General features: G+C 39.0%; 1 protein-coding gene across 3 annotated transcripts in view; it reads right to left on the bottom strand.

Annotated features, from left to right (window-relative positions):
* The window catches only part of LOC111868269 (trichohyalin), a 137,376-nt gene that overhangs the window by 77,112 nt on the left and 46,146 nt on the right, over window positions 1-14,118 (bottom strand). For all 3 annotated transcript variants that reach the window (XM_033752980.1, XM_033752981.1, XM_033752982.1), the window contains 4 exons: window positions 12,860-13,134; window positions 7,320-7,551; window positions 5,122-5,256; window positions 3,480-3,608 (listed from right to left, as the gene is read on the bottom strand). In XM_033752980.1, coding sequence (XP_033608871.1) covers window positions 3,480-3,608; window positions 5,122-5,256; window positions 7,320-7,551; window positions 12,860-13,134 — 771 coding nt within the window. The remainder of the gene's footprint in view (window positions 1-3,479; window positions 3,609-5,121; window positions 5,257-7,319; window positions 7,552-12,859; window positions 13,135-14,118) is intronic.

Here is a 14,118-nt window from a genome sequence, read left to right as displayed (position 1 = left end):
CAGTCACAAAAAGTTATACTTGAGAACCACAGTTTAAGAAGAAAGTAAAGGAAGCATGTAAGAAGACAAGTAAGCAAATAAGATAACATTCTTCCTCATTACTCAGTCTACTTCATCTACTAACATCTTTTGTCACAAGTGATGAAAATATGCTAACAGTTAAACAAAACGGGTGCTAGTATAATTTCATCGTGGATTTTTGGCGGCATAAATTGAACACAGTTAATAGAAAACATATGAATAAAATGCATGCATTGTACATAATCTAAGAAGGAAATTTATGTTTCTCTTGTGACTACACTTTATGCTGAATATGAATTTTATCTGCTGCATTTTATACTTTATGCAGCACTTTGACTTTTGCAAAAGTGATACATATGAACAAGAACTATTTATACACTTCTGAAAAAATATAATTACAATCTTATGTAGCAGAAGGGTTACAATGTCTGTCTTTACAAACCTACTAAAACATGCATCCTAAAAATGGACCAGTAACCAAAAACTTCTATAAAAAGCTTATTATTGTGATAAGAGAGGAAAGAGGCCAAACTTCAGGCATTTTCTTGGGTAAGACATTAACAGAAGTTCTTAATTTGGCAGCACAGACCAGTAGTTCATTAAATTAATCACTCCACTGCACAAACAGTCTACCCTATTTCTACATAACTGCAGAGATGAATATTACCATATATTTCTTTCTCTTTACAAGGTAGAAATTGCAACTGTGAGAGCACTGGCTACCATATTCAATTGTAACACATACGGAATGGATATAAACCTGGACAAGGCATGAGGTGTATTCAAGTGGAAAATGAGATGATGGTTCTAGCAAAGGACTTGTAAAATTCTGAACTTATCAACTTATCACAATTAACTTTTCAGCTCACATGGCACACCAACTGTTTATTCACAAGTCATCTTATGACACACATATGAAGCATGGCTAGTGCCTCAACAAAATCCAGCTCATATTTTGAATCCAGTTTCTGATATGATATCAAAGAGAGATTATGAAGTTTCAGTACTTATATTTGCAGTAACAATTTAATTTCCCTGCAACATTTATATTCCATTACAGATCTTCAAAATCGTTCTCTACTCCAACAATTTGTGTGTTACATTACAGTGAGTGCCTGTCTCTGCCTATGGTCCTGGTCCCTTTACCCCCACAGAATAGCCCCTTAGATCCCATTGGTTAGGAGGCTGGTTGGGTCCTAAAGCAGGCCTCAATTACGTGGGGTAGATAAAAATCGCTTGCCCTTACCAGGAATTAAATACCAACTCCTTTGTCATTCAGCCTGTAACCTAGTTGCTATACTGAGTGAGTTATCACATCTCTGTTATGGCCCTGCTTCTGCCACAACATGAACTTACAAAACACATCACTTAGATTTCCATGTATGATAGTCATAACATTAAAAATTTGCAATATGAAGTAAAGAAATAATTGAAGCAATTTCAATACAAGACGAACTCCTACACTCTTATCTGATGGAGACAAAGTATGTGAAGTTACTCTGCAGTCTTCCAAATACCTCAATTTTGACTGTTATTAAAATATACAGGCCTGCCAATGGGAGCAGAATTGATCAATTGTCATTAATAATTCAGTCAGTTGAAAGAATGTTCATGTAGTATGGCAATACTGTGGAACGCAAAGTTCAAGCCTGATTCCACTAACAGAAAGATATTTTATAAGTCACATTCCACATCTGAGAAGAAAGCAAGACTACGCAGAAGTATACTTTGTCAGAAGTACAGGAAGAGATAAAACATTGTACTGGTGTGATGTGTGTGCAATTTATTTGAAATAACAACACTAAACTCAATTCATAAGATAATAATGCCAATAAAATATTTTTCTTACATGATTTTCATAAATTCATTATGCCAGCATTATTTTAAAATACTGTGGCACTTCTGTTCAGAGTTTGATCATTTCTGTGAATGTACTATCAAAATTGGAGAAAAGTTATTATTTCCTACAGATTTATTACAATTAAAGTGAAATTGTCACTATGAAATTTCAACATTTAAATGTCCTTTGCCCAGAGAAGTGAATAGGAAAGTCATATGGCGTTGAAGAGTTAACTGGTTGTATGACTGCACACATGCGTTCTCTGGGGCAGGAGGTTCCCTCAAAATGATAAAATGATTGGTAACTACAACCTACATGGAGCCACAGCCCAGAAGATCACAATCCAAAAATATTTCGTCCCTTTACTAACATCCTGTTTCTCTCTTGTTCTATTATAAGAAGCATAAACACTGCACTACCTGCACTATCAGAGAGCAATGGAGGAGCCAGTATTATAGTGCCACCTGCCTGAGTAGTGTTTATGTCAGGCCATATTTCTCTTGAAAGAAATATATGACTGTATACTCACTACATCCTTTTACCTGTTGGAGGCTTCATGAATGCCCACACACATACAGAAAATGCAGATGGTTAGAATTTTAGTTTGCAATTAAGTTTACTGGAAAACAAAACTATATTTCTCAAAATTTATATGAGCAAGAAAAGAGATGAAGCATACCACTGGAGAAGTACAATGTAAGTACTGTCTGACTAAATGATTCTTTGGTTATTTAACAACACTGCTTTAACTCTATATGTTATGCAGCACTACATGTGACGGGAAGATGATCATGAATAATGAATAAATTCCAAAGGGAATGGTTGTCGTCTATTTGAAAGTAACCATCCCAGAGTTCATCTGGAGAGACTGAGGAAAACTACAAAAGTAAGCATTAAGCCAGTCATGATTCAAATTGGGTAGTAATTAAGTAAAGCTATCCCTGTAACAGGCCTTGAAGGCCCACAGAGCTGTGAGACATTGAGGGTCCCACATTATCTAGACAATTGGCTCAAAGATGGCGGTAAGGTTGTCAGCTTTACGCACTGGCCACGCTTTACTCCCCAAGAAAATTATTTAATTAATTCCTGGTACTCATTTCTGTTAGAGGCTGAGTCAAAACCAGGGACATAGTGCGGTCAGAAGAATTAGATCAATTGAAAAAATCCAATGACACTGGGACTTGAACCCGCGACCTTCCGACCTCACAAATACAAGTCTGCAATATCACTGCTGCTGAGATTACAGGCTATAAACATCATTATCTTTCAAATAATAAATGTTAAATAGTTTTGTAGTATGAATATGACAACTAAGAACTGATGTAAAAGACAAAGGGTTAGTGGCAAGAAAAACAAAATTTTAGTTCCAACCAAATGCTGATAAAAGCGAGAATCTGACTGTGAAACTGGAAATGCAACTGCTTTCAGCCCCCTTCCTAACAGAGGATTTCATATTTGTTTCAATGAGCAGAACAGAAAACTTCCAGAATAAATCAGAGCAGCTGAATAACCTAGGAAGCCACGATATGTGGTTTTATAATCTGCAGCATTTCATGTAGAAACAAGAAAATTCCTGTCATTAAAGAGACTGGTCTATTTCACACATGCAACAACTCACTTCTTCCTCTGCAAAACGCAGCTGTTCACGCAAATCAGCTTCTCGTTCCAAGGAGTCCTGAAGGTCCCGAAGTAATTGTTGTGGATCTTCCTGTGATCCACCTCTGGTCAGTGATGCGCGAGACACCTTCTGTTTCGTCAAAATAGATGATAACAATAGATATATAGTTCTCTATTTGACTGATTGATATCATGAACATTTAAAAAAAATGTTTCAAAGCTTCCAGTGTTATAGTGTCCAGTAAAATGGGAAAACCAACCATAAATGGAGAATGGGTAAAGATTTGTGAAGAAGTGATTAGGGCCTCTTTGAACATACTAAGTTATAATGACTGAAAAATCTGCATCACATGATGTTATCTAAGCTTCCTCAGTAGTCCAGCAGCCTGTGTCATTTGAGTTGTTCACAGAGGCACCATGCAGTATGGTCCCCTTTGTGTGACACAGGCTTCCCCTTCCCCTGACCTTGGATGATGAAGTCACAGAATACTATACATGTGTATGTTTAAGGTTCTGCCACTTATCAAACTTAGATTTCTGATGAAATCTGTCATGACCTTCCAGCTTTTAAAACATTACACACTATCATAATCGCAAATGTCACATGAAAATTTGCCTTAACATTTCCTTTCGTTTGTGAGCAGATATTGGTGAAATTCATTATGCAATCTCAATTTGTCATTCTGTGGATGGACATAATGAGATGAGACCTGTGCTAACAGCATAATGACATGGGCATGGGACTCAAGATGCTGCAAATCCCACCTATGTTTACTGCATAGTTACTTAAATTTTGAGTGTGATAACTTACTTAAACTTATATTTGTTGGGTTAGAAAATTAACACGTACAGGTTCATGTATGGTTTATGTGCCACTACCATAATATGCATTTCACAGTTTAGCTGTTTGGCATAACAACTGTTTCACAGTCATTTCTTGTGTACATAACGTCAAACAGCTGCAGGTATTCCAGTCACGGTATTAACAACAAACCACACTGTAATGCTTGTATGTCGAAGTATCAGTGAGGTTTAAACTACCTCACGTGTTTTTCTGTTATGTGTCAATATATTTATCGTCACAAACATTTCTTATGCATGTTTTGTCAAAAAGTTGCTTATATTCCTGTTCCTATTCCTCCAGCCTATTTACAATATTACATTTTTTTCCTCATGTCTATCACAATGCAGCAGACTGTGCAAAAAAATGTAGGTGGGACTTGCAAACGTGAAGCAAAGAATGGATATGGCATTTAATTTATAGTCGGCTGCAAGTACAGGAGGTTACATGCGTTCAAGAATATCTCCAACTTTTCAGTTAAGATAACGCTAACAACAAAAATGTTGAATTATTCTGTTTTTTTTTTTCACATACCCCAGACACCGTCACATTAGACGGTATTATTTTTGCCTTTGTAATAAAAGTAAAGATGTCAAAAAAACTAATGAAGGACAGTAGATAAATTGGGGAAACCAACAGCAGACATGTAAACAAAGCAAGGAAAGGATGTGTATAGACAGGAAAGTGCATGTGGAAGGCCAGGGAAGAGCATAGAAAGCTATGCCATAGAACTGCCTCCCCTTCTCTGGAAAAGCAGTAAATGATTATGAATATGACAAGATTTACTACTTGTTGAACTGACCTCGCCTGATGAAACTTTTCCAACTGTTCCCAACATAGGAGCCTTTTTCTTTGTTGCTTCTTTATTGTTTGCTTCTTCCTTGGCTTTGAGCTTGGCATTTGTTTCATCCAGTTCTTTCTGCAAGCGGACAGCAACCTATCGAAATAAACTGTTAAGTAGGTAGTATAAATTTTATGAGAAGTATGGAATGGGCTGTATACTTTTAAATGTTTGGGTTCAATATTTACTATGAATGTGATGACACATAGAAAATGCAGTATACTATAAGGTATCTGGAACCATTAACAGAATTTTGAAATATAAAGCCAAAAGGATACAAAATAAAATCTTAACTTTGTTATAGCCAATCCTACCATTCTACAAGTTTTCAGCTTCAGAAGCATGAAAGATTAACAATGGGCAAAATTAGGCGAATATGATACAAGCTTCAGCGCTGTTAGAGAACTTGTTTCTTGTACAAATATCAGTTTACTGGAAGTGATGTGTGGGAAGATACACTGTCACACAAGATCCAGTTAGAAGTTCAAGTCTTCTTTAATGAATACAATATTGTAAGTTACCCAGAACTTGAAGGTATAAGTGCATTCTTTGGGTGACTGTTTGGAGGAAGAAATTTGTGATGGATAATTTCTTTGATATTAAAAAAAGTCAGAAGGCATACACATTTCCTTCTCTGTCTCAGATGCATTGCTATTTATGACTCTGGAATTTTTATTTCTTGGTTTTTCTGGAAGATGCAAGTATCTTTGATAAATATTTTCCTTTTCCAAAGATGTCTGTTTTATCATTAAACCTGCAGCATGGTTGGAACAAATAAAGCTTTCTGTTTTCTGTAATTACTGAATTTTGGACGTTATTTATCAACCCAGAGACCGCCACTGTGGTCTAGTAGTCAGAGTTCCTGGCTACAGATCCAGAGGTCCATATTCAATTCATGAACTACATGATTTTCTGAGTAGTGGTGGTTCTGGAACAGGGTTCACTCAGCCTCGTGAGGATAATTGAGGAGCTATTTAAAAAAAACAGTGGCTCTGCTCTAGAAAACCGAATTCAATGGCTTTGGAATGCACTGTGCTGACCACATGACACCCTCTATCTGCTGAAGATGGCACTAACTTCACTGAAAGGCCGTGCCATAGCTCAAGCGGTTAGTCACTGTTTTCCCACTGCAGCGGCCTGGGTTCCAGCCAGGGTCTGATCAAGTGGGATTTATGGTGGACAAAGTGGCGCTGGGGCAGGTTTTCTCCAAGTACTTCAGTTTCCCCTGCCAATCTTCATTCCACCAATTGCTCCATAATCACCCTCACCTATCATCTTGGGCTGTTACAATAGGCCAGAAGTGGCCGCAGTACAAGGGACTTAGTCTCACCCTACTAGCAATAAAAGAAAAACTTCACTGACAAGAGGCAGTCACTCAGTCGGTATAGTTCGCTTGCAGACTCATGCCACAGACTTTGTTTTTGTTTCTTTTATCATCCCAGGTATGTATACACATCCATTAAATACAGGGGATTAAAATTCAAGCAGACAAAATTTCCGAAATACAAAAGAGGACCTAACAGCAAAGAAAGCAATATTGATAACTATTGTTTAAGTATGTATGTGTATCATTTTCTTATCTGTGATTTTACAGTAAGAGACTATTCAATATCATTTGACATTATATGATCCACAGTTGTCCTTTTTAGAATTTGATTCTTAAAGTTTTGGCTTTATTGTTTCTGGCCATCCCATTATGCCTGGCCATAGGCACTAGGCCTCATCCATGTGGCATTTTAAATTTCTGGCTTTTAACACCTGGTGATGGAGTAGGTTGCATTTGGTTTATATATCCAGTGTTGTGTCAGTTCCAGATTTGGAGATGGCTCTAGTTCTACCAGCTAAGTCCAAATGAGTAGGTATTTACCCAAGGACAGAGGCAGAGTCCAGAACCCAAAAAATTGTTTAAAAAAATAGGATACCCAGAAAGTCAATAAATAGTGATAAATAGTAGTATGATTAATCAACAATTGGAAATGATGTGGAAAGAACAGATCATGGCCTAATTTCAGGTAATTTCGCAGCAGCTGTCTGAAGGGGCTGTGGAAAACTCAGTGAGGATAGTATCACGACTGAAATTCAAACTAGACATTTAAGGAAAACAAATCAGAAGCACTACCACTAGATCCTATTTGCTGGTGCTCTCAAGATTTACTAACCTCATTTGCAACTGCCAATTCTTGTTCTAACTTCTTCACTCTCTCCACCTTCTCAAGCCCTGTCTGACCTCCAGCAACCTCCTTGAACTTCTTTTCTACTTCTAACTTTTCTGCCTCTAATTGTTCAGCCTTTCGTTCTGCCTTGCGCAGTTTGAATGACAATATACGGCAATTCTTATTTGTCTGTTCCAGTTCCTTTTTTAGTGATGTGTATTCATCAGCTTGGTCCTCTCTGCAACATGTTTCACACCTTGATTGATTGATTGATTGATTGATTGATTTAACATCCATAACTGTTACATTATGTACAATTGGACAAGTCAGTTTTTTTAAAAAATATATGAGATTAAACATCACATCAAATGACTAATAATATAATGCAGCAGTGGCACAGTGCAAGGGAAACGTCTTCAGGAAAATTCTGATCCAATGAATTTGTGGACCATGGAAGGAATTTGAGGGAGCTGGCAGGAAGATGATCTGCTGTGCAAAGGTGGCACAGCACAAGGGACATGGGCTTCGGGGATGCAGTCATGAAGGACCATCAGTTCAACAGAGATGATGGAAGAATCAGACCATGAATAAATTTGCAAGATGAACCCAGAAAGGATGGACATGCAGAAGGAGATAACTGATGGACCAGGAAGGCACCAATGGAACCAGGAACCAAGACTTCGAGGAGCAGCTACATCTTGGAAGTGAGAGGACAACCAGCAGGATCTACAGGAAGACCATCAGGTTGGAGATCGTAAGGCAAGCAGTAGGATTTCCAGCAGGATGCGAAAAATCAGGAATTGGATCTTGTGCAGGGATCGACCCATTCCAAAACGAAAGAACAACCTAGTAGCACTCAGGAAGCAAAATATTACATTCTAAGAGCCATAAGCTGATTATTTCTATTTGGCATAAGGACAAATTGCCTGATCAATGGAAGGAGTCTATTATTGTACCAGTTCACAAGAAGGGTGATAAAAGTGACTGTAGTAATTATCGGGGGATATCACTGATATCAACTTCATAGAAAATTTTATCCAATATTCTTCTCTCGAGAATAAGTCCATACACAGGTGAAATTATTGGGGCTCATCAGTGTGGGTTTCGATGTAACAGATCAACTACAGATCAGATCTTTTGCATTCGTCAGATATTGGAGAAAAAATGGGAGTACAATGAGACAGTACATCAGCTATTTGTGGACTTCAAGAAAGCCTATGATTCAGTTAGGAGGGAAGTATTGTACAATACTCTGACAGTTTATGAAACTAGTTAAGCTGATTAAAATGTGTTTAAACGAAACATATAGTAAAGTCCGTGTAGGTAAACATTCGTCTGATAAATTTCCTATCCAGAATGGTGTAAGACAAGGAGATAATCTATCGCCACTCCTTTTCAACTTTGCTTTTGAATATGCCATTAGGAAGGTCTAGGAGAGCCAGGTGGGACTGAAATTAAATGGGACACACCAGCTGTTGGTCTATGCTGATGATGTGAATCTACTGGGTGATAATACATGAGGGTGAGTTAAATTAAAACCTTAAATTTGTATTAAAAATCGAAATTTTGCGCCATTATCCTGTAAGTTGGTAAGCATGCTACAAACAGCGTGCAGAATGGCCTGTAGGTTGCAGAATAGCGCAGATGCATGAATACCATCACAGCACCAGTATAAGATGGCTGCCCCACTTGAGACTTGCACCAGGGAAGAACAGCGTTCTGTTATTCGGTTTTTGTGTAGTGAAGATGTGAAACCTATTGAAATTTATCAAAGAATGAAGTTTCAATATTGTGATGCATGTTTATCACATCAGCAAGTGTACAAATGGAGTAGGAAGTTTGCAAATGGTGTGACTTCAGTGGAAGATGCTCCTCGTCTGGGTCAGGCATATCAAGTTGTGACTCCAGAGAACACTGCAGCAGTTGAAGCCACAGTGAGGGAAAACCGCCGAGTGACACTGAATAAAATTGCAGCAAGTTTAAACATTAGAGGTACATCACGCGGTGCATGAGTGGTTGCGCGGACTACCAAAAGATTTTTTTTCTAAAGGAATTCATGCACTTTGTAAGCGCTGGAGGACTTGCATTGAGCGTGGGGGAGATTATGTTGCAAAGTGATACAGCTTTGTACCACTTGTTCACAATAAATAATACTCAAAAAAATATTTAAGGTTTTCATTTGACTCACCTACATACATAGGTGAGTCAAATGAAAACCGTAAAACTGAGATAAAAATTCGAAATATTGTGCACTGTCCTATAGGTTGGCAGATATGTTACCAATGCTATAAAGAGTATCCTATAGGTGGCAGTATAATGCAGACAAACAGAACACCATCACAGTGCCGGCTTGAAGATGGCTGCTCCACTACGTACATGATTGAAAGAAGAACAATATTCTGTAATTCGTTTTTTGATCAGTGAAGGTGTGAAACCGACTGAAGTTCATCAACAGATGAAGGTTCAATATGGTGATGCATGCCTGTCACAGCAGCAAGTGTACGAGTGGAGTAGGAAATTCAGAAATGGTGTGATGTCCGTGGCAGACGCTCCTCGTCCAGGTCAGGCGCACAGAGTTGTGACCCTTGAGTCCATTGCAGCAGTTGAAGCCCTAGTGATGGAGAATTGCCAAGTGTTGGTGGATGAATTAGCCGAAATTCTTAACATGAGTCACGGATCAGCACACCATGTCATTCACGATGTGCTCCAGTTTCACAAAGTGTCTGCAAGGCGGGTGCCATGGCAGCTGACTCCAGAATTGAAATGACGATGTGTTGACGCCTGTGAAGAACTTCTGTGGTGCCTTGAAGCAGAATAATCATCTTCGACCTGCAGTCAGATCAAAGTGACGTGGACTTTTGACTAGAGATGTCCCTTTTGCAACATGACAATGCTTGGCCCCATACTGCCCATGCAACAGTTGCAACAATCCAAGACTTGCACTTTGAGTGTCTTCCACATCCGCCATACACACCAGACCTAGCCCCAAGTGATTACCACATTTGGGCCACTCAAAGAGGCAATGGGAGAAAAGAAGTTCTGTTCTGATGAAGAGGCACAGCAGGTGGTGCATGAGTAGTTGTGCAGACAATAAGAAGTTTTTTCTAGAGGAATCCATACACTTTGTAAGGAGGGCCTGTATCGAATGAAATGGAGACTATATACAAAAATGATATAGTTGTGTACCGCTTTCATTCAATAAATTAAATTAAAAAAATTTATGGCTTTCATTTGACTCACCCTTGTAGATACCATAAAGAAAAACACACAAACTTTAACTGATGCAAGTAGGGAGGTTGGTGTAGAAGTAAACACAGAGAAAACTAAGTATATGTTGCTGTCTTGTCACCAAAATGCAGTGCAAAATCAAGACATAACGATAGGAAACAGATGTTCTGAAAATGTGACACAGTTCAGATATTTGGGAACAACGATAACAAATCAAAACCTGATTCAGGAGGAAATTAAGAGGAGATTGAACTCTGGTAATGCTTGCTACCATTCAGTCCAGAACCTTTTGTCTTCTCGTCTGCTGTCCAAAAACATAAAAATTAGAATATACAAAATTATAATTTTGCCTGTGGTTATGTATGTGTATGAAACTTTGTCTCTGAAATTATGGGAGGAACACAGACTGAGGGTGTTTGAGAACACGGCATTGAGGAGAATATTTGGACTGAAGAAGAATGAAGCAATAGGAGGTTGGAGAAAACTGAATAATGAGGAGCTTCATAACTTGTATTCTTCTTCAAGTATAATTAGAATGATCAAGTCAAGGAGGATGAGGTGGGCAGGGCATGTAGCACGAATGGGGAAGATAAGGAATGCATATAGGATAAGGGTAGGAAGACGAAGACGTAGGTGGGTGGACAATATTAAAATGGAGCTTAGAGAGATAGGATGGGATTGATCTGGCTGAAGGATAGGGACCAGTGGAGGGCTCTTGTGAACACAGTAACGAACCTTCATGTTCCATAAAATGCTGGGAAATTCTTGAGTAGCTGCAGATTAGCTTCTCCTCAAGAAGGGCTCAGCTCCGTAAGTAAGTAAGTAATTAAATGTAAGCGGGGGAAAAAACTTTGGATAATGGTGATAACCTTGACGAACTGGAACCTTATAAGGGAACTGTTTGGGATGAGCTGGCCTTAAGGAATAGTAATGGCAAGAGGAGGAGCCAAATCACAAGAAGATGCCATGAGCAGGAACCCTTTGAAAAGAAGGAACGGTGATTCACCGTTATGCCATCTGGCATGAACAGCCTTAAGGAGGGAACAATGTAACGGATTTGCCCAAAGCATTGCTAAGCAATGGCTCAGTAAACATGATCCAATGCACAACAAAGGAAACTGTATCTCAGTGGACAAATGTTATAGCTCGTTGCTAGGCAGTAGTTAGTGTTTCAATGAACTAAGGGTAGCAATCATGTGACTTGCGTTTTCTGTGTTGTCTTTGCGGAGCCTATATAATGAGGATCTCCTACCACTGACTTTGACTTAGATTAGTTGCAGTTTGGTGCAGTTGAGAGTACAAGGATGAGAATGGAGCATGTCCTTAGTGAATTGTGAAGACTGAGTACAGATTAGCACAGATTAGTACAGGGAGACTGAAAACAAAATAACAACAAAACTTCATAGGATTTGAAGTGCTAGTTTCTGTGTTGAGATCCATTGCCAGGAGATGACTAGTAAAGAGAGAGAATTCTAGTGTTTGTGCAATGGTAAACTGATAACTGAGTGTGATTAAAAGAACTTGTAACCAAAGTGCCAATAAATCCAATCATCCGATCTAGAACCCGTTATATACCCCCATATATGACATTATATATCAGTATCTGACGCTACCTCAATGGAAAGCTTGGTCTCAACCCTTTGTCATGCTAGTTATATTCACTGCATCTAAATGTCGAGGTAACCTTACGGCATCACAACCATGTTTATTTGTTTTTCTGGGAAACAAAGCACAATTAACACATCTTCTGATATGTGTTTCAAAAGTGAAACTGTTCTATGAGGAAGAATGAAAGGATACAAACTGCATATAAGATCTTCGTTATATGGATGCCAAAAGTAACTTCAACCAGTTACAAAATGAAGAGCTAACGGAGCAGGCTAAATACTATAAACATAGGCAATGATATCAAATATACAGTACACATGACACTAGGGGCAATATGCAGACAGAATTCAAGAAGAGATCTATAAATGGCAATCACACAAGCTCTTGTAGGAAAAATGGAACAGATTCCAAATTGTAAGATTTGAGGTTTTCACGTCAGTGACTATGAAGAAAGCAGTTTTCTGGGATTTGGCACCGTGTATATGTGGTGTTAACCGACGTTTCGGAGGAATAGTCTGCTTGTACCGGTTCTCACGGTCTCTACGCCTGCAAATTTCTTATATTTTTCCTTCTACCTTGAAGATAGAGGCGATCCGTTCCTCCGAAATGTCAGTTAACACCACATATACACGGTGCCAAATCCCAGAAGCCTGCTTTCTTCAGTCTCCAAATTCTTGTGGAAAAGGAAAATGACTATTCAGAAATGGTACCGAAAATTGTCTTGCATTTCCTCTATCTCTTCTTCCAGATCCCTAAGCTCTTTCTTCATGTCTTCATTCTCATCCATCAGCTCCTCACAGAGAGTCTCAGCAGCCAATAATTTAGACTGCAGTTCATCAATAGTCCGTTGGGTGGCCACTTTGTCAGGTCGACCTTCCAGCTCCTCCTTCAGCTCTTTGACTCTTAGGTTCAGACTCTTCTTGTCGTCACGGAGATCTTCTGCCTGACTCTGCAGTTCATTCACTTTCTGTTGCAGCTTCAGCACCTGTAGTTACAGTGAATCATTTCCAATAGAAGCACGAAACATATTTTTCTTTGCATCTTAGATTAATGATTTATTTGTATGTCACTTAATGAGTCTATTTGTCCATTTTAACTGCAATTCAATTGTTTGCCCAATTTAGAATCTTTCATCTTCCAACCTGCTCTCTGAATATGTTTCATAATTAAAATACACAAAACTATGCACTTAGGTGTTGTTTTATACCATGTGTAATATGGTCTTTGAATCTGAAAGAAGAGAATCCTTGAGGGTGTTCTAGGGCAGGGTGCTGAGGAGAATATTTGGACCTAAATAGGAGGAGAGAACAAAAGGGTGGAGAAAAGTGCATGATCGGAGGCTTCACCACATACAGGGGTGATAAAATCAAGGAGAATGAGACAGGCTTGGAATGTAGCATATATGGGAGCAATGAGAAATGCATACAATATTGTCGCGTATTGGGCGTATAACGCGACAAATAACTTCACGAGGTATTTGATGTAGCGAATTTTATTTCACATTCGCACTTACAATCACACAATTGACAGTTTTAGAACCACTGCTATCTGCAGTATCACAAGTACTACACTCCAAATGCCACAATACAACTGGCTGGTTGCTGGCTAACTCGGAACTAACTCGGAGGTAACTCGAGGACTGACTCAGAGGTAGCTCCAGGACTCACTCGGAGGTAGCTCCAGGACTAACTTTGAGGTAGCTCCAGGACTAACTCTGAATAGCCTTCGCTGCACCTAATGTAGCCTCAATCGGACAATACAGAAAACGGCCACGTAATAAGCACCCTTGTTGCCTGGCGCTGTGTTGCTAGTAACGCTAGCGGTAGTAACCGCTGTTACCACCGTCGTCTCTCGCAATCCTGTTTACCCGTGCTGCCCTTGGTGACGTCATCGCTGTTGACTCGCTTTGCATAGCGACCAGGATGCTAGGACTCGGCTAACTTCGGCTCACTTCGGCTTCGCTCGGCGC

Source organism: Cryptotermes secundus, unplaced genomic scaffold (genome assembly GCF_002891405.2).
Source record: "Cryptotermes secundus unplaced genomic scaffold, Csec_1.0 scaffold721, whole genome shotgun sequence".
NCBI lineage: Eukaryota > Metazoa > Arthropoda > Insecta > Blattodea > Kalotermitidae > Cryptotermes > Cryptotermes secundus.
The sequence above is the reverse complement of the archived record's forward strand: the minus strand, read 5'-3'. Positions and strand labels throughout refer to the sequence as shown.